At 45.6% G+C, this 21,385-nt stretch overlaps 1 protein-coding gene across 4 annotated transcripts; it reads left to right on the plus strand.

Moving 5' to 3' along the window:
• Positions 1–516: 516 nt before the first annotated feature.
• Positions 517–20,808, plus strand: ZBTB24 (zinc finger and BTB domain containing 24). Of its 4 annotated transcripts, none has more exons than XM_032275062.1 (7): positions 517–697; positions 1,592–2,571; positions 7,705–7,872; positions 9,548–9,631; positions 10,301–10,384; positions 17,811–17,892; positions 18,618–20,808. In XM_032275062.1, exons 2-7 carry the CDS (start codon positions 1,620–1,622, stop codon positions 19,339–19,341), a joined length of 2,094 nt encoding a protein of 697 aa, XP_032130953.1. In that variant the 5' UTR covers positions 517–697; positions 1,592–1,619; the 3' UTR covers positions 19,342–20,808. The 4 variants fall into 4 exon arrangements, with proteins under 4 accessions (XP_032130953.1, XP_032130955.1, XP_032130956.1 ...); XM_032275063.1 differs by lacking the exon at positions 517–697 and adding an exon at positions 804–1,124; XM_032275064.1 differs by lacking the exons at positions 7,705–7,872; positions 9,548–9,631.
• Positions 20,809–21,385: the final 577 nt, after the last annotated feature.

Raw genomic sequence — 21,385 nt, forward strand, 5'->3', positions numbered from 1 at the left:
GACAATGATGACAGTAAAGGCGATTTCATGCCTTTACACATCCAATAACACTAGATTCAGTGTCAAAGACGAGATAAAATTGATTAAGGTATTGGCGTCAAGCTAACAGTTTAATACGATATAAAACTTCCCAAAGTGCAGGGTCACAACGCCTCTCCTGTCCATTGCCCCCAATTCGCCGAAAAGGTCGCTCCTGCCTGGGCTCCCGGGCGGTGCCATCCGCCGGGCGCCACCGTCCCTTCCCCGATGCTGCGCCCCGCCCCGCCCCGCCCCGCCCCGGCCCTGTCCTGAGGCCCGGGCCTGCTACCTCGCCCCGCCCCGCCCGCCGACCCCAAACTGCCGTCGCTCCCCGCCTCGCCCCTCCCCGCCCCGCCGCGGCCCCTGGCACCAGCCCGCTGTCTCGCCCCGCCCCTCCCCGCCCCGCCCCGCCCCGCCCCGCCCCGCAGCTCTGGTGTGCCCCCCCTCCAAGGGCGCCTGCGGGCCACGTGGTCCGGCGTCCGCGCGTAGGCAGCTCTCGGCGCCGGGCTTCCGGGTTGGCTTTGGCTTGGTCGGCGGCGCAGGGGCAGAAGCCCGGGCGGCGCAGAAGCACCGGAGACTGGCCGGGTGGAGCGGAGGGCCAGAGGGGCCCGGCGCGGGTCTCCCGCCAGGCCGCCAGGTGGGCTGGCGGCGACCTGGACCCCACCGGCCGCCCTGAGAGGTAGGTCGGCCGCACCGACCCCTCCGCAGCCGTTTGCTCCCGGGGCGGGCTCGCTGGGCCTGGGCCGGGAGGCTGTGGGTCTTTGCGCGCCGCCACTCCCTGCTCTGCCGACCCGGGGTTCCGGGGGCTCCGCGCCGGCCCACGTCTGGCTGGTGGCCGCACGCGGCTTACGTTATTGCTGTTTTATTGCCGCTACCTCACATTCGCTTTGTACATACACGTTTCTTCACTCTTTTCACATTGGTTCCCTCACACGAAATGGCTAATAATCTGGAAGATGGAGGCAGCTTCGTTCTCCTTGAGATAGTTGTGCAGTCATAGAAAGTTCGTGCTGCGGAGGACTTTGGAGATGGTTGATCCCATTCCTTCATTGTAGAGAAGGCACACGCTGAACTGTTTCATGAGTATTGGAGAGTCACCCAGCTAGGTAATGTGCGGCAGGAATAAGAACGCAGAGCTAAGTTTTTTTGTTTTTATTTTTTGAGGTGGGCGTCTCGTTCTGTCGCCGAGGCTGGAGTGCAAGGCGTGATCACGGCTCACTGCAGCCTTGAACTTCCGGGCCTAGGTGATGATCCTGCCTCAGCCTCCCCAGTAGCTGGGACCACAGGCAGGCGCCACCATGCCCGGCTAATTTTTATATTTTTTGTATAGATGGATTCACGCCATGTTGCCCATGCTGGTCTCAAGCGATCCACCCGCCTTGGCCTCCCAAAGTGCTGGGATTATAGGTGTGAGCCACTGCGTCCGGGCCCAGAGCTAAATTTTTAGACAGGCAATTAACTAAAAATGGTAATGGTAAAATTCAGTTAATGATGTGAATAGGAAGCTATGTGGGCTGGTATTAACCTTTTAGACAGTGCTTCCTCCTTTTTAAACCTTGTTTTCTCGTTTCAGATTTAAGCCTTCGTGGCTTCTGAAGAAAATGGCAGAAACATCGCCAGATCCTTCTGGGCAGCTTGTCGTACACTCGGTCACTCACAGTGACACTGTCCTGGCCAGTTTTGCGGATCAGAGGAAGAAAGGCTTTCTCTGTGACATTACTTTAATTGTGGAGAACGTACATTTCCGGGCCCACAAAGCCTTACTTGCTGCCAGTAGTGAATACTTCTCAATGATGTTTGCAGAAGAGGGTGAGATTGGCCAATCCATTTATATGCTGGAAGGCATGGTTGCAGACACCTTTGGCATCCTGCTCGAATTTATCTACACAGGTTATCTCCATGCCAGTGACAAAAGTACAGAACAAATCCTGGCTACTGCTCAGTTCTTAAAAGTCTATGACCTGGTAAAGGCTTACACAGACTTGCAAAATAATCACAGCTCCCCAAAGCCAACAACTTTGAACACTGCTGGTGCTCCAGTGGTTGTTATCTCTAATAAGAAAAACGATCCTCCAAAGCGGAAAAGGGGAAGACCAAAGAAAGTCAACACACTGCAGGAGGAGAAATCAGAACTGGCTGCAGACGAAGAAATACAGCTAAGAGTGAATAATTCAGTTCAGAATAGACAAAACTTTGTGGTTAAAGGAGGCAGTGGTGTACTGAATGAGCAGATTGCAGCAAAAGAAAAGGAAGAATCGGAGCCTGCTTGTGAACCAAGTAGAGAGGAGGAAATCCCAGTTGAAAAAGATGAGAACTATGATCCCAAAACCCAGGATGGCCAGGCCAGCCAGAGTCGCTACAGCAAGCGGATGATTCGGAGATCCGTCAAACTTAAAGATTACAAACTTGTTGGGGATCAGGAGGACCATGGTTCAGCCAAGAGGATATGTGGAAGGAGAAAGCGCCCTGGAGGCCCTGAAGCTCGTTGTAAAGACTGTGGCAAGGTCTTTAAGTACAATCACTTTTTAGCAATCCACCAGAGGAGCCACACAGGTAATGGTGCTTTCAAGGCTTATTGCAGTGTGTTTCAGAATTTGGAGTAATGATGATGATAATAACTTTCATTTCCTGTGCAACTTCTATGTGATGGGCATTGTAATAAAGCCTTTATGCATGTTATTGCACTTAATTTTCTTCACAGCCCTGCAAAGTAGGTAGTATCCCCATTGTACATTGTATGATTAAATCATATTTACTAATATGTAAGAGCGGATTCCTAAAAAAGTGCATAGTTTACAGATGAAGCCGCCAAGTTCTAGGGAGCTTAAATAACTTGCCAGAGTCGCCCATTAGTGAGAGAGCTCGGATTGAACCCAGGTAGCCTGATTCAACAATGTCTCTCATTTGTAGTTGTTGATTGAATCCTTTAATGTCCACTTATCAAGATCTAGCCCAGTGTACTCTGCTTTCTGATTCTTGAACATTCTTCGTCTTGACCATAGCCATGTTTTGGCCTAAGTCTGTGTGGACCACTTTCTAACTCAGCCATTTAGCTTTAAATGCCTTCCCTTTTTTGGGCCCTTTAGCCCAGCACTAACCAATGGCACCCTTCTGTGATGATGGAAATATTCCTACATCTGCACTGTCCAATATGGTGGCTAGTAGCCACATGTGGTTTTTGAGCACTTGAATTGTGCCTAGTGTGACGGAGAAACTGAATTTTAAATTTTATTTTCATTTAAGTTTGAATAACCACATGTGACTAGTGGCTACCGTATTGGACACTGCAGCCCTAGTGAGAAATCCCTTCCTTCTTTGAGCCCTTTTGGGTGCTTAAAACTCACTCTGCTTTGGGTCAGATTGTTGTTGCCACTTGTGTATCCCTCAACTTAATTGTAAGCTTAAGTATAGGGACTGGTGCTTGAGTCTTCTGTTACCTAGGAGCATCTGGTACTGTGGGTCTCAGCCTGCAAATCAGAATCACTTGGGGAGCTTCTAAAACTACCAGTGCCTGGACCTCAACCCCAAAGCTTCTGATTTAATTGTCTGGAGACTTGGTGCTTTTAAAAGCTCCCCAAAGACTTGAGATACAGATAGGTTGAAGACCTTGAATTCCGGTACTTTGAACAAAGTAGATACTTGAGAAATATTTGTTGAACTGTAATAGGTTATATTTTTGCTGGTTTTTTTTGAGACGGAGTCTTGCTCTGTTGCCCAGGCTGCAGTGCAGTGGCGTGATCTTGACTCACTGCAACCTCTGCCTCCTGGGTTCAAGCGATTCTCCTGCCTTCAGCCTCCTGAGTAGCTGGGATTACAGACATGCGCCACCATACCTGGCTAATGTTTTGTATTTTTAGTAGACACTGTGTTTCACCATGTTTATCAGGCTGGTCTCGAACTCCTGGCCTTGTGATCCACCCACCTCGGCCTCCCAAAGTGCTGGGATTACAGGTGTGGGCCACTGTGCCCAGCTGGCTATTTTTATCTAAGATTAATATGTGCATAGTTTAGAGAGTTAAATCTTTATACAAGACTTAAGAAAAAGCATGTAGGATCTTCCCTTTTGTCCCCGGTCCAGTTCCCGACTTACAGTGGTTCAATTTTTCAACTTTACAGTAGTGTGAAAGCAGTACACATTGAGCAGAAACCGTACTTTGAGTTTTGATCTTTTCCCGGGCTAGTGATATTCAGTATCAGCCTCTTAGGCCATGCTGGGCCACACAATCACTTGGGTAAATGACCAGTACTCTCTACCAAGTGCATTTTTGGCTTGTGGTATTTTCAATATCATTGGTTTCTTGGAACTCAGTCCCCTCATAAGTCAGGGAGCACCTGTATTCTAAATTTTGCAGCCCACCACTTTAGTATGGGTCTGTTTTCTTTGATCTGGGTAGATATCAGGTAGATTCATGAGGTGTGGAAACTATCTTTCAGTCCTAGAAAATCTTGAATTATTTCATAGATGATTTCCTCCCCTCTCTTTTCTCTGTTCGCACTAACTTTATTTTCTCTTACATTTCCATCATTTTTTGCCCTACTTTCTGGGGGATTTCCACGTTGTTTTTCAGCCTTTATAGGGTTTCTATTTCAACTCTTATTTTTTCCCCCTTTAGGAGCTCTGTTTTCTGAATTTGAATTATCTTTTATTTCACAATGTAATATCTTACCTCTGTGAGCATGTTAATGATAACATTAACGTTTCCTCACTGGAGCAAGTTGCTTTTTTTTCTTCCTGCTTATCTGTCACCACTACAAAAGGCTTCCCTTGAGTGCCTGGCGATTTTTTAAAAATCATATTTAATCATATGTAAGAGTGGGTTGCTAAACGTGACTAGCAGTGCTGCGTGCAAGGAGAGAGCCTGTATTTATTTATTTATCTATTTTTGAGACGGAGTCTTGCGCTGTTGCCCAGGCTGGAGTACGATAGTGTGTGATCTCTGATCACTGCAACCTCTGCCCGCTGGGTTCAAGTGATTCTCCTGCCTCAGCCTCTCGAGTAGCTGGAATTATAGGCACCTGCCAGCATGCCCAACTAATGTTTTGTGTGAGAGAGCCTGTAAAACCTTGTTCCCAGACCAAACTGAGGGTCCGGCGTCTGTTTCTCATGGCCCACTAATGAGATGCAGATGAACCGGGGAGGAAGAGAGTTTTTATTTCTGTAACCAGAAATAAAACTTCTCAGGGAGAAGTCCTGAAAATTATTGCCAGACCAACTCAAGATTTAAAAAGCTTTTCAGAGCTTATATCCCTCCTAAGTTATATGTCTGTGTGTAAGTGTGCATTCATCTAAGACGTAGGTGATCAACTTCTTTTAATCTGTAACTAAGATCTGAGCCCTGAAGATCTTCTTCTGGAGTCTTAGTAAGTTTATTTAATCTAAATGAGTCTAGGTGCTGGGGTAATTACCCTTATCTCCTGCTAAACCATGGAGGTTTGGGGAGTTCCTTCAGATCCCCAATAAAACTTGTTTGATCCTAAATGGGTCCTGTTAAGAATTCCTTCATTATTTTGTCATGCTTTAAGGCCCAGAAGAAGCTTAGGCAAAACTCTTGGTGGACTTTTGTTACATTCCAGCCTTTGTACAAGCGCACTGGCTTTTAATATTTAACTTACCCACTCAGTACTGAAACAGTTGTTTAGAGGCCTGCCATAACCTCTCTAGAGGTGTTGCGGCTGGGCCCGTATCCTTGCTGGTGCCTGGATTCCACATCTTTGCCCTCTCATCTTGTACCTAACATGTTCCAGTGGAAGACGCTTTTTCTCTCCCACTTGGAGGCACTAAGCCTGGCTGCTAACCCATGTCTAGGGCAGGAGGGGGAAGAAGGAGTTGGGGAGTCTCATCATCCCAGATAGAAATGTTGACTTACTCTCCCTATGGTGATCCCCGTAGGGCTGTTGGCCCCACAGGGTTGTGGGGTGTCCCTTATGCTGTGCTGAGGTGCAGGATCCGAGAAGTAAAGAGACAGGACACTGAAGAACTGGTGAAGAGCATCTGGACTCGGTGGGGCCGCGCGACCTGTGAGTGGAGACAGGCGAGGCCTCGAACACCCAGAAGCGTCTGTATTTATTAGGTACAAGCAGGGGGAAGGGTCGTGAGTGAGGACATCATGTATAGGCTTAGTGATAGGACATACATAATCACGTGAGTCACAATCGAGGGGGCCACCCCATTATGTCACCTGGGCAGAGAGGTGGGCCGTGTGCAGTAGGGGGCTATGCTGTGCGCAGTACTAGAGGGTCATGTACAGAAAAGGGGTTCACCCCTGTTAGGTCACCGAGGCAAGGAGATGGGCTGTGTGCAACAGTTGTCATGCGCATCACTTCTTATCTGGGGCTGGAAACTCCAAAGCGCTTCTAATAGAAAGACACTGTAAGCCAGTGCTGTGGGAGCTAACAGATTTGTGCTCTTAAGATATTTATGGGAGGATGATTTGAGCTAGCACAGAAGCAAGAAAAGACTGACAGGGTATACAGAGGGGTTCTTCTCCCTCGGTTATTTCCAGGATCTCAGGCCTGAAAGCCTACTTTCCACAGGAACTGGATGCAAGGTACTACAACTCCTTTATCAGGAGGAGAGGCTCTTGCCATACAGCGTATGCCCTTTCAGGCAGGGACGCCACCACCTGGATCTTTGGTTCTCGTCCTGGTCTGGCTGTTTTCCCATGTACTGCTTCTGTTCTGTGACTGCTCTAGGCATTCCTCCTACTACAAACTACTATATGGTTATATGGAAGGATTATATAAATCAGCACTAAATATGTCGGTACAGCTCCGACTACAATACCTATATGATTATATAGAAAGATTATATGGAGAAAATAGCTGAGTAATAACACTATAAGCTAAGATATTCTTCAGGCACTAATTGTGCCTGGGGTTTGCACAGCTCTCCTTCCTTGGTGCTAATGGGGGGCATTACCCCACAGATCCCAACTCAACTGTGCCTAGAAACCCCTAATCCAGAGACCTCTTTTTCTTAACCCTCCTCAGAGAACATTCTCATCCTCTTTTGGGGAGAGGGACAGTCTCCTGCCTGTGTAGAATGGAAGATTTCATCGGGGTCTAAGTACCTTTGAAACAGACTTTCATTTGTCCTCCCTCACCCCTGTTTCCAGAGAGAGCAGGTGCCACCAAATTCCTGAGCTTTTTGGAGATTGTGTCTTAAAAATTAGGTTGTATTGGGCTGGGTGTGGTGGCTCATATCTGTAATCCCAGCACTTTGGGAGGCTGAGGCAGGAAGATTGCTTGAGCCCAGGAGTTGGAGACCAGCCTGGGCAACATATTGAGATCCTGTCTCTTAAAAAATGTTTTTAATTAGCTGGGTGGGTGTGGTGGTGGCACACACCTGTAGTCCCAGCTACTCAGGAGGCTGAAGTGGGAGGATCATTTGTTCCTAGGAGGTTGAGGCTATACTGAGCTATGGCAGTGCCACTGCACTCCAGCCTGGGTGATAGAGTGAGACCCTGTTACAAAAAAAAAAAAATAGGTTGTGTCAGTGCTACCCACTGCTGGCCTCAGATTCATCTGTTGCAGCTTCCAAAATTGTATTGCTGATATCTCTTGTGTTCATTGGCCTTTTGGATGTGTGCCTTTTAAGAAAAATCCTTTACTGTTATTTTAATTTGGGAGAGACAGAAAGATGTGTGGATTCTTACTTACACCGTGCTCCTGGGGCTCTTCTTCCAGGGGAGCGACCTTTCAAATGTAATGAGTGCGGAAAATGCTTTGCCCAGAAGCACTCTCTCCAGGTCCACACCAGGATGCACACAGGCGAGCGGCCGTACACCTGCACCGTGTGCAGCAAGGGTCTGACCACCAAGCACTCACTGCTGGAGCACATGAGCCTGCACTCAGGTAGTGGGGGTTGCCCAGAGGGCCAGCTGTCGACAGATTCCCATTCCCCAGGGTGGGCATTACCAACACCTAAACGGTGTTTTCTCAGCCTGGTATCATTTCCAATGTGGTGTCATTGAAAGAGGATTTTTGCATCTGTCCAAGTTGTAGGGCACATTGGGAGCCAGATGTAGGGCTGAGTGCCCGACAGGGTTGTGAGGTGAGCGTTATGCTGTGCTGAGGCGCAGGATCCGAGAAATAAAGAGACAGGACACAGAAGTACAAAGAAAAACACAGCTGGGCTTGGGGGGCCACGCCACCTATAAGTGAAGTCAGGTGAGGCCCCGAATGTCCAGAAGCATGAGTATTTATTGTGTCTAGGTTAGGGGGCAGGGCAGTGAGTGAAATCATCTTTAAGGATAGTGATAGGGTTGTGAGCAATAAAACATAGGGTCCACCCCCATTAGGTCACCTAGGCCAGGAGGTGGACAGTGCACAGCAAGGGGCCCGTTCCCACAAAGGCAAGGGCCATGTGCAGTAAGGGGTCCACCCCCATTAGGTCACCGAGGCTTGAAGGTGGGCCGTGCGAAGTGAAGAGGGTGCAGTGTGCAATACTTCTATCTATGGGCAAACTACTTCTAAGAAGATTTATTGGAGGATGCTTTAAGTCACAGCAGTGACAGCTGTCAGGGTTACCGCCACCTTCTGGCAGCTTCCAATGGATTCTATGGGAAGATGCTTTTCAAGCAGCACAGTAGCAAGAGCTGATAAAGTTCACAGTCACCAAGGTGGATTGCTGTTCTGAGGGCAGCCTTCCACAAGAACTGGAGCAAGGTCCTACAACTCCTTTATCAGGAGGAGTGGCTCTTGCCCCAAGCCTGCCATACAGTGGGTATCTTTACGATACTGAATGCTGCCGCCTGGGCCATGGATTCTTGTCCTGGTATAACTGTTTTTCCCTTAATTCATGTCTGCACTGTGTCTGCTCTAGGCATTTCTCAGATTATAAGCTGCTTGTTCCTTAATTCATGCTCTATACTGTGTCCACTCTAGGCATTCCTCCGATTATGAACTAAGATATAATTATAGGTATATATGTAGGGAAATATTCTTTAGGCACTCATACTATCAACTATTATATGATTATATGTAGAGGGTTATATAAAGGGAGACTTCAAGCCCTATTTCTATAACTAATATATGATTATGTAAAGGATTATATAAAAGGAAATAGCTGAGTAGTAACACCATAAAGTGAGATATTCCTCAAGCCCTAACTGTGTGAGGGTTCTGCTTAGCTCTCATTCCTCGTTACCTGTATGGGGGGTACCCACACAAGTGCAGTTTAGAGTTCTGCACTGATCCTTCAGCGTATAAACTGGCTGCTGGGAGTTTGGTGTGCACACATGTTTTATTAAACCACCAAGGTTTAGAATTATTTTTACTTTGAGCACCTTTGGGGAAACTTAAATTCTCCTGTTCTGCCCCAGTCTCCACTACTCCCTGTTGCCTTACATACCTTTGCACATTGGTGTTTCTGCGGTAGACTGAAGGCTTCTGGGTGTGTAAACAAGTCACTTGTGTCTTTTGTAGAAAATGGGGACCTGGGTCCACTCTAGTATTTTCCTTATTAGTGAGCATTCTAGTTCTTTATAGTTTTTTTTGCATGTTTTAGTGTTTTGGGTTTTTCTGGCAGGACAGAAGTCTTTTACCTGTGATCAATGTGGAAAATATTTCAGCCAGAACAGACAACTAAAGAGCCATTACCGAGTTCATACAGGTACGATAAAGTGAGAATGTTTAGATTGGGGGAAAAAATGCAAATAAAAATTGTTCCTGAAACATTAGTTTCATATTGTAGGTGATAAACAGGTATTTAGGGAAAAGAGCCTTAAGAGTCTAAATTATATATTTTTATGTACTGTCTGCCACCTTGTGAATTTTATTTGTATACTACAGTTTTGGTGCCACATACAGAAACCCTACAGAATTGGCGTCTTTCAAAAGTGCCACTTGCCCAAGGGAGCTTCAATCAGTGGTTGTTAGTGGTGCCTGGGCAGAAACATCATCACCCCGTGGCTGTCAGCCCAGGCTTTCTGTCCCCTGCTTCTACCCGTTGTCCTTTTTGTTTCCTGACACCTAAGATAAGAAATGGATGTGGGTTCAGAGTGTCATTTGGGATCATTTGTGGCCTCAGTCACACCAGTACTTTGAGGAAAAAGGGAGAGACTACATTTAGAATTGGAAAGATCCTAGCTCTCTCGGAGGAGGCAGTGAGTTGAGGTGCGTAGGAAAATATTAACCGTTACCAAATTAATGACAAAATTTTTGTTGTTAAAGTGCCATATTTAAAGTGATTATTTTTCAGGGAAGTGCTTTAACACAAATCACTGAAGAAAATGCAGGGAGAGCATATATGCACTGACACTTTTTTTATTGTTGCGACAAGGCCACTCATTACCAGAATGCAAAGACTGCCATCGCAAATTCATGGATGTGTCTCAGCTAAAGAAACACCTGCGAACACACACAGGTAAAACTCCACCTTGTCTGTCTGCCCGGTACCTGGGGTGTTTTCAGGAGAGTGAAGAATGAATTTCTCAGAGTCCCTTGCTCAGCCTGTGTTTGGAAATGTTTATTGTAAACTGGATGGGAGTTGTGTTAGAAGATAATTTAAAAGCTGAAGGCAGAATGTCGTCAGCACTGTCTTTGGGGAAATCACATCTCTTATAGATGAGCAAAATGGAGATCACTTACTGAGCACTATTCATATGTCACAGTTCATTTAATACCACAGCATAGTGAGTCTGAGTCTGGTTCTGTGTTTCACTCTTAATTTACGTCAGCATTGAAGATATCAAGACTTTTTTTTTTTTGAGATAAGGCTCACTCTGTCATCCAGGCCAGAGTGCAGTGGCATGATCACGGCTCATCACAGTCTTGACCTTCTGGGCCAGAGTGGTCCTCCCACCTCAGCCTCCCAAGTAGCTAGGACCACAGGTGCATACCACCACACCTACCTAATTTTTATTTTTTCAATTTTTTGTAGAGGTGGGTTCCACTATGTTGCCCAGGCTGGTCTTGAACTCCTGGGCTCAAGCAGTCCTCCTGTCAGAGCCTCTCAACGCGTGAGATGACAGGCATGAGCCACCTTGCCCAGCAAGATAATTTTTTTCAGAAAAGACAGCAAAGAGTGACAGACACAAATGTAGTGTAGACACTGAGAATTTCTCCACTTTCTCCCCTAGAACCAACTCTTAAGCAGCACCACCTCCAGAAAAATCAGTTTCAGAGATGACAAGGAGGCAGGATTGATTAGGGCAGGTCACATTTTTTTATGTAAGATCAGAAAAGTGGATCTTTTATACCTTTTGGTAAAGAACATGTGTTAAAAATAAGCCTCTTAGATTTTCTAAGAAAAACTTGCCATTGCAGGTGTTTAATGATTCTATTGTCTACTGGAAATATGTAAATAGCAAATTGATTTATGGTGCTCTGGACTTTTGTTTTTTTTGTTGGGGGGGCGGTCACTGTCTCACTCTGTTGCCCAGGCAGGAGTGCAGTGGTGCCATCTCAGCTCACTGCAGCCTCCACCTGCCAGGTTCAAGCGATTCTTTTGCCTCAGCTTCCCTAGTAGCTGGTACTACAGATGTGTGTCACCATGCCCGGATAGTTTTGTATTTTTTATAGAGACAGGGTTTCACCATGTTAGCCAGTCCGCTCTTGTTCAAACTCCTGGCCTCAAGTGTGAGCCACCATGCCTGGCCTGGACATTATTTTTCAAATACAGGTTTTTCTTCTTAAATTTAGTAAACATCTCATAGGGTATGGATTTTAACACGTGTGCTGAGCACTTACTGGGAACCAGGCAGTTTTAGGCTTTGAGGATTTAGCAGTGAATGAGATGGGAACAGGCCCCTGCCTTAAGGGGCCAACATTCCACAGGAAAGGCAGAGAACAGACAAGTATAACACGTTAGGTGGTGTGAACACATTGAGGAATAAAATGCAGGGTAAGGGGGCAGGAAGGGGAGCTTTTTTTTTTTGGAGAAGGAGTTTCACTCTTGTTGCCTAGGCTGGATTGCTATGGCACAATTTTGGCTCACTGCAGCCTCTGTCTCTCCGGTTCAAGTGATTCTCCTGCTTCAGCCTCCCGAGTAGCTGGGACTGTACAGGCGTGTGCCACCATGCCTCACTAATTTTGTATTTTTAGTAGAGATGGGATTTTGCCGTGTTGGCCAGGCTGGTCTTGAAGTCCTGACCTCAGATGATCCACCTGCTTCAGCCTCCCAAAGTGCTGGGATTACAGGTGTGAGCCGCTGTGCCCAGCCAGGAGCTGCTCTTTTATGTATGGACTGGTCTGAGAAGGTCTCACAGATGAGGTGGCATCTTGGATGGAGATGAGAATGCAGTGGGGGAGCCAGCCAGCCATTGAGGATGTCCAGGAGAGAGCATTCTAGGAAAGGGGAGCCCTGGGCACACGGCCCTGAGACAGGAATGTTTTTGACATGCTGGAGACATGCTGGGAGGAGCAGAGCCAGAGAGCTGGGAGTAGGAGGTTGTGGTGTAGGTGGATGTTCTCAGTTTAGCTTCATGCTTTTACCACCTGGGAAGCTTTAAACAAAAAAACCTGGTCCCAACCTCCAAGATTCCGATTGACTTGACCTGGGTGGAGCCTGGGAATTGGTGTTTTTAAAGTACTCTTCAAGAATTGTAGGGCGCACTTGGGCTAAAGTACTTTGAAGGCCACAGTAAAGACTTTGGATTTTATTCTCTGGGAGGTGGCTTTACTGAGATAAGTGACAAGGCGTGACTTGGGGTTGTAATAGGATCAGTCCAGCTGTCCTGTGAGGTCAGGGGAGGCCAGGGTGGAGGCAGAGAGGCCCACTAGGAGGCTGTGCAGTAGTCGGGCTCGGAACAGCAGAGGTGGTGTCAGGTGGTCCAGTTCTGGATATATTCCAAGGAAGAATCCATATGATTTGCTCATGATTGGATATGGGAGGTGAAAGAGGAGGCAAAAGCCACTGGAAGAAGGAAAAACTGGGGAAGACTAGGAAGAACAGATGAGAAGTTAGATTGTGGACTGGTTGGTGTCTATTTGACATCTAGGTGCAGGTGTGGGGTAGAACATTGGATATTCAGGCCTGGAGTTCAGGGGAGAGATGCAGGCAGAGCTCTGGATTTCCACACATACACATGTGTCTGCACATAGCTATGTGACGCTGTGCTGAGCTCCCCAGGGAGACGAGGATGGTGGAGGAGATGTGAAGGAGAGTGGAGCTGGTTTGGTCACACTGAGCAGTGCCAGAGGAGACACTTCCCCTTGGTTTTGTTGTCTGAGTATAAGGGGGAATGAGGTTTCTGGTCTTTGTGAGTAGCAGTAGGACTTGAAGTGGGGATGAAAAGGAACAGGAGACCTCCCCCCTGTAATTCCAGCAAACCCTTTTCAGCCTGTGTACTCTGACAAGCAGAAGAGAAAGTGGAAGATGTGTGATGGGTTAAAAAGGAGACAGAAGGGCCTCTGTAAAGTGGTTTGCATGACTTAGAAGTATGAAAAGAAATTGAACCCATCAAAAAATTGGGGCTTTCGAAGAGCAGCAACTATGACCCATCTGTCCCTAGCATCAGCACAGAGAATCTGCTTTAATGTTGGTGAATGGCATTGGCATGCCAGTTCCCTGCTCCCTGGGCATTGAGCATAGCCAGGGTGAGAAGCGCCAGTCCTGCCCTCAAGGCCATGCTCAGCTAGAAACCAAGACTTCATCTTTTAGAGGTGATCCGTCATTCATCTCTTAGATCTTCAGGCACAAACTCTCTCTGGGTTAGATGTTCTGCACCAAGCACTGGAGAAGTCAAAGGCAGATTAGAGATGTTCTTCTAGGAGAGCATCCCCAGTGCGGGAGACGGACACACTTTGAGATGGAGGCAAAGTACCAGGCAAACAAGCAGCACCTGCCAGTTCACCACGTCTCAGGCTCTCCTGCTCACATCTTGTCCCCATACCTGGTGCAGGTCAGGTTTACAGGGACCCAGTCAGGCCAAGCAGGTTCACAGGAGTGATAAACCAGAGACTTATCAACTCAACAAAGGGATTACACCTTTCTGTTGCTGACAGCACCTCCTCCGTCACATTAGTATACCCGAAAGCCAAGTTAGTGATCAGAAGATTGCATGGTGAGCTGGGAGCAAGTCAAGGGAATCAGCCCAGGCCACAGAGAAGCCTGGTGAGCGACCTCTGACCCCACTCCAGTCCCACCCCACCAGTGTCCCTGTTCCTGGATGGTGCTCGGTGAACACCGATTCTGCCCTGTGGGCTTCACATGTAGATGGCTCTGACTGGGAACAAATGATAAAGCTCAGTAAGTCAGTTCTATTCACAGCCTCATTGTGGCTTGAAGTTGAAGCTTCCCAAATCTCAACTGTGTGTTGAGATCATTAATGTTGAGACTTGGGGTCTTCCCACCTTCTGAGACCTGAGGGCCCCTCACCATCACATGCCCTTACAAAGTTTATGTGCCCTCTATTATGAAACAGTATGGTGTGGTCAGAGCCACAGCAGAGGTGTGAGCACAGGATGGGAAACGACTGAGAAGACCACATGGGAATGCCAAATACACAAGTGTCAAACCATGCTCTTCACAGTTACCATTGGCGTGTGTCCCTTTTCTGCCAAGATTGGCAAATACATGAGGAAATGCACATCTTTATGTATTGTTGGTGGGACTATAATTTGGGAACCTTCTGGAAGGAACTTTTCCAATACTTACCCAAATGTAAACCATGCAGTTGTGTAAAGATGTTTGCCTAAGGATATTCATCACAGGCAACGTTGTTTATAACTCCACAAGCTTAACAGCCACCTGAATGTCCCAGGAAGGGATCAGGTAGGTATATTTGAGGCAGTAGACACAATGGTACACAGCACAGGCTCTTAACATGGTGGTGTGGCTTTACTGATGTGACAAACAGTGTGCACTGGATGCCCTCACAGAGTAAGACTGCAGACAAACAGATTTGTCTGTAAAGATGCTCGCCATTGTTAACCAGTTATCTTAAGAGAGGAGAATGGTGGAGCGGATTTTATATCTTTGTATTTTCAATATTTGATTCCTTTGCAATGAACACGGTTAATTTTTTAAGAGAAACAAAGCTGTGGTCCACAGTGGGAGGCAGGATGCTGAGGGGTCTAGACGGACAGAACTGGGCTGCCAGGTGAATGTGACAGCTGATGGAACGAGAGATGTCACTGTGACTGTTGTGCCTGGCTGGGCAGGCGCTGGGTGATGATGTCATCAATCCAAGAAAGTTATTCTGGGTTTCAGCAGATGGACATGGGAAATCCAGCTTTGATGTTAAGAAGCAGTGAGTCATCAATAGTATCTGGAGTGGGGTCCAGGATTTAAGTCACTGGAGAAGGGGAAGGGTGGGATCGTGGAGGAGACTGCTGAGAGGAGGGTCTGGAAGGAAGCATACCCTGGAGCTGCTTCAGTGCTTCTGTTGATGTTGCCCTGGGCAGGACCTCTCATCACACTCCTGTCTCTTGCCTTTTCCTTTAATCACCTTTGTCTAATCCTCTTGTAACACACTTGTTTCTGGTCCCCATGCCTCTCAGGCCCTGTCCTCTTACCTTATGCTTCTCCATCTGCCTCCTGCCACCTCCTGGTCCAGGCCTTGTGCATAGCCTGTTAGAGGTCCTCTGGCCTCCAGCCTACCCTCCTCACCATTCCCAGGTGTATTTTCAGCATGTCCTTCTGCTAAAAACTTCCAGAGGGTCTACGGGTCCCCTGCCTGGATTTCATAGTTCCTGGTGGCTTGGCCTGCTGGCTCCTGAGAGTGATCCTTGTCACTCCTAGCGCACACCATGTCCATTTCTGACACCAGCTTCTGCTCTTACTGTTGAGACCAGCACCCTGGTCCAGGCTTCTCTCCAGCCTAGCCAGATCCTGCCCCACCCATATCCAGCACTCTGTCTGTACTCAGTATTGTTGACGCCACTCATTTTAATGTTCAGTGAAACACAGTCCTATGTTACTTAATTGCTTTGTGCATCTCCTCAAGTAGACTGTGCATTATTCAAGGCAGTCATCCCATCTTTTAAAGTTTCTTTTCTGTTTCTTAGCTGTGTACTTAGTTGATGGTCTATCAGTGTTTGAGAACTAAATAGACTTAAGGAATGGGTGTCTCAGTTGAAGGTGGTAGAGCTGTACACAGGGGAACAGATTCGAAACCATAAGTGGGAAGACCCCCTGCAGATTCGCCTTGGCTGTGGAAATTTGCCTTTGTGCTGTCCTGCCCACTCCCTCAAAGAGTTTCTACTGCAGGATGTTGCTCCTGCAAAGAATTTCCATTATTTTAAACATTTACCCTCTAAACACGTTTGCCATCAGACAGACTTTCCGAAATACATGATGTGTGTTTCCCACACAATTTTATAATCACAAGCAAACAGCAGGTCCTCAGTCTTTGAATCTGGAGAGGGAGAGAACCAACCGAGATGAGAGGAGGCCCCAGCTCTGATGGAGAAAACTGTAGACACATTATGGCAGTGGCCTGGTCTTAATCTTTGGAGTGATAAGAGCTCATGATGCAAAGATACAGATTCATCCAAGTTGTTACAGGTGTCCTGTGCCTCGTTGGAGAAATGTCTTGCCTGAATTGTCCAGTATATGCTGTGAAAGGGAAGCTCACTGACCATCTTCCACTTCAAATTGCACTTTTCCCTGGCTGTTCTCCTGTTCTCCAGTTAAGCGGTTTTTGCTGCTTGCTTTTCTTTTTCTTTTTTTCCAATTTAGTTTTCTTGCCTGCATTTTGATTATTTAATTTTGTTTCTGGGGCACATGAATAGTCTGTCACTGTATGTTCAGTGTGCAGACTAACACTGAGTAAGCACTTGCTGATGTTAATGAAGCCTAGTGGGTTCTGGAGCAGTTACAACATCTCATGTCTGCCAGCCCCATGAAATTCATTCATTCAGCAGGGATCTCTAAAATGGCATGCCAGGCCAGATTCTCAGCACTGGGGTACTGGGAGCGGATATGCCGACAAATTATCTTAAGAAGGGAGAAATGGATAATAAATAACATAAACAGTATATGAGGCAGCAATAGCATTGTGGAAAAACTAAATTGGAGAATTGGACTAAGTGCATGGCAAGGTTGGTAGTGCTCTTGGTGGTGATGGAGCCTCGCTGATAAAATAACATGTGAACAGAGATTTGAAGGAGATGAGGAGAGTGAACCATGCTGGGAGACAGCCTGAGATAAGATCAGGGAGGTTTGGGGTGAGGAGTGGGGTTTACAGGGTACAGATCTATAATCGCTTATGGGTCAAGAAATTTGGGTTTTATCTTGGCATAGGAAGCTATGAGAACATTTGCAGCCCAAGCATAAAATGATCTGATTGCATCAAGGCTCACTCTGGTGGCCACTTTGATAGTTTATGGCAGGGAAGCAAGAGCAGAAACAGAAACCCGGTAGGAGGCAAGAGATGGTGGTGGTGTGGACCAGAGAGTGGCAGTGGCCGTGGAGGAGCAGTGGTCAGGTTCTGGACATATTTGGAAGGTTGATATAAACATGAATAATATATAACTCACCTTAGCACACAGGAGTGTTTTTAGGGTCAAGGGGCTACCTAGCCAAGCAGTAAAGCAGGAGAGCATAGGTGTAATATAGGTGTAATATCTAAGGGGAGAAAACAGGAATAAACGGGGCATAACTCACCTCCTTGTTGCAGTTTTCAGGTTTTTAAGAGAAAGAACCATGCCTTATGATTTCTATGCATGCTCTTGGCACTCGGCACACAGTGCTTAGGTTAGGTACAGAGTAGGTATTTGGTGAGTGCATCATTCATTTATGCTTCTGGAGGGGATTGCCTTTGCTCTGTTTATATTGTGAAATTGAAGTGCTTTTTTGATTTTGTCTTATGCTGAACGTGTACTGTTAAATGGTTTCTTCTTTTTAGGTGAGAAGCCGTTTACTTGTGAAATCTGTGGCAAATCTTTCACAGCAAAGAGTTCTCTTCAGACCCACATCAGAATCCATCGGTAAAGTTTTGCAGATATTTTTCGCACATGGAGGCCTCATTCATTTCTGATGTTCAGTGAGGTGACGTGTGTTACCTCCCTGTAACAGTTTTCTCCCAACTGTTACTCTGGCAGAATTTTCTGTGCAGTTTATTACTTCGGCTTTTTTGTTTGTTTGTTTTGAGACAGGGTCTCGCCCTCACCCAGGGTAGAGGGCAGTGGCGTGAGTGGAGTGCAGGTGGGGGAGTTCAAGTGATTCTCCCACCTTGGCCTCCCAAGAAGCTGAGACCCACACCCAGCTCATTTTTGTATTTTTGGGTAGAGACAGGGTTTCACCAGGTTGGCCAGGATAGTCTCGATCTCTTGACCTTGTCATGATCTCTTGACTGCCTGCCTTGGGTAGCCTGGATCTCTTGACCACCTGCCTCAGCCTCCCAAAGTGCTGGGATTACAGGCGTAAGCCACTGCGCCCAGCCTTTCTTTTCTTATCTGAAATACATACTGTGGAATCATAACATTTTATCACATCTGCCACCCTTCCTCCGGCACCACCCCCACCCTATTTTCAGATTAGAAACTGCCCATGAAAGTGAGACTTGCTTCAAGTCCTTAAGTTAGTAGGAGAACCCTTTACTTACGACTTGCAGCCAGTTATTTTCCACTACTCTTGATTGCTTCTCCCTAAATAATCAGGAAGTAGTAAGTAGGTATTTCCATTTTAAAAATAAAATGTTTATTTCTTGTAGAGGAGAAAAGCCATACTCATGTGGCATCTGTGGCAAATCCTTCTCTGACTCCAGTGCCAAGAGGAGACACTGCATTCTACACACTGGCAAGAAGCCTTTCTCCTGCCCTGAGTGTAACTTACAGTTTGCTCGCCTAGACAATTTGAAGGCTCACTTGAAAATTCATAGCAAGGAGAAGCATGTGTCAGATGCCAGCAGCATTTCTGGCGTTAATAATACAGAAGAGGTCAGGAATATTCTTCAGCTACAGCCATATCAACTCTCTACCTCGGGAGAGCAGGAAATTCAGCTTCTTGTAACTGATTCTGTACATAACATCAATTTCATGCCCGGTCCTAGCCAGGGAATCAGCATTGTGACTGCAGAGAGTTCCCAGAACATGACTGCAGACCAGGCTGCTAATCTCACCCTGCTCACGCAGCAACCAGAGCAACTGCAGAATTTAATTCTTTCAGCTCAACAGGAGCAAACAGAACACATTCAGAGCCTCAATATGATTGAAAGCCAGATGGGGCCCTCACAGACAGAGCCAGTGCACGTGATCACTCTGTCCAAAGAAACTCTGGAACATCTTCACGCCCATCAAGAACAAACAGAGGAGCTCCATTTAGCTACAAATACTTCCGCTCCAGCTCAGCACCTGCAGCTGACACAGGAGCCTGATGCGCCGCCACCCACTCACCACGTGCCACAGTCAACGCCGCTTGGCCAGGAGCAGAGCTGACCTGTAAACATGTTTGACTGCTTGATTAGGCTCTTCTCATAAGCCAGCTCTGACCGGATTTTGAATGCTTAGGGCTCTCCATACCATTGACTTGCAGTTCCTTTGATGACGACTGATGTTTGCAATGCTCACCATCCAGGTAGCAAGATCTGTGTGTGTGTATGTCTTGTCTAAGGTACAGATTTGGATTTAGCATTTCAATATTGTTGATTGGTTTTCATTTTCATCTGCAACATCTCGTAAAGACTCGGGTAGTTTTTCTCTGGGGGCATTGATTTCAAGTTTTCTATAAGGTTTAAATGTTCACAGCCATAGGTTATGGTCTTACCAGTCTCCCCAGTTTTTTGTTTTGTTTTTTAATTTTCTAAGACAAAGGAAGTCATATCTTGGTTGAACTGGGCAGAATGATTGGTTCCATTTTCTTATTTTTCTTAGGCAACACAGTTGTTACCAATACAAGTCAGGGCTAAATATGATAGATCACAATGTTTGAGAAATTTGTCCTTTTAATTACTTCCAGTCCCCGAAGACAAAGTGAGTCTCAAAGTTTTATCTTTGTGCAGTACGGTGGGCTCATCCTGTCATGCTTCAGGAAGAGTCAGACTCATAAACTCAGTATTTTAATTCAAAATTCATGTAACAAGATAGCCAAAAGTATACGATTTAAAAAAAAAATTCTGAATTCATCTTTTCCAAGAAACATAAATTTACATATTTTTTTAAATCACGCTATCAAAATTTTAATTAAGTCTGAAATACAAAATTGGATCAAGACATTCACCCAAAATTCTGAATTTTTGTCAGAAATGAAATTTGATTTTCATGAAGGTAAAGCTTTCTTAACTATCCTGGAACATAAAACTTTATTCAGTGTAATTTCAGTCTTATATAAACTCAACTGAATTCTAACTTGAAATTAGATCTCCTGAAAATGTTGATCTGTGTGTTGTATCTTATAATGTTCTGGAGATAGAAGCTTATAATTCATTTTTATGCCAGAGTAGGTTAAATCCCACAAAGTAAATATCTTCTAATCTTTTCTTTTTTAGAGATAGCGTCTCACTCTATCACCCAGGCTAGAGTGCAGTGGCACAATCATTGCTCACTGTAACCTTGAATTCCTGGACTCAAGCAATCCTCCCACCTCAGCCTCTCCTAGTAGCTGGGACTGCAGGGATGTACCACCACACCCAGCTAATCATCTTCTAATCTTAAAAATAACTTTGAGCCTCAGAGACTTAGTAGCCAGCATGTATCTGTAATTATATGATTTTTAAATCATCATCAAAAAATTAAATTATGTTTGGGTTAGATTTTCAAGCTAAGCATATTTTATTGAATTCTTTTACCACTGTCATGTAAGCTGGTAGGGAATTTTTGAGAAAAGGTGATGGGCACTAGTATGTCTAAATTAACAATGCTGATAGAGAGTAGGGGTAATCTATAAAATTACTGGAGTCTTTCTATATTAATTGTTTTGTTTTTGACATCTTTGATTTCTACCTAAATCAAATAAGTTCTTTGGAGGTTATAGTAGTAGAGAATTCTTCAGGTTTGAGAGAGGATAAAAACATTTTGGTTGCATATTTCCTAAGCTACATTTTATTATATGTAAATCATAAAATTTCCAAAATGGTATATATCTTAACCAAAGTAATGTTAAATCAGGCCTGATTAGAGCAAAGGTAACAATTTTTTACAAACGCTGTTAAACCCTAAATATTATTTCAGACTCTCGTTTAAACTGTTTCATTTCATTCTTAAAACACAAAGTTTTTTACCAGACTTTCAAAGCCTTCCTACCAATCCACATTTTCTCCAGGAAATTAAATATTGAAGTAAATGAATATTTACTCACTCTGGATAGCTAGGTGATTATTCAGAAAATATGCTTACATAGCTATTTATAAGTCAACTTTCACTGGCTTTATAGCAGTCTACCTCTACACTAAGGGAACTATGACATGAGCAACATAGGTCACTTTAAATTTTCTAGTAGCCACATTTAAAAACATAAAAAGAAGCAGGTGAAAATACTAATAAA

The sequence above is a fragment of the Sapajus apella genome, unplaced genomic scaffold (genome assembly GCF_009761245.1).
Source record: "Sapajus apella isolate SASKATOON/1434 unplaced genomic scaffold, GSC_monkey_1.0 scaffold6, whole genome shotgun sequence".
Taxonomy (NCBI): Eukaryota; Metazoa; Chordata; class Mammalia; order Primates; family Cebidae; genus Sapajus; species Sapajus apella.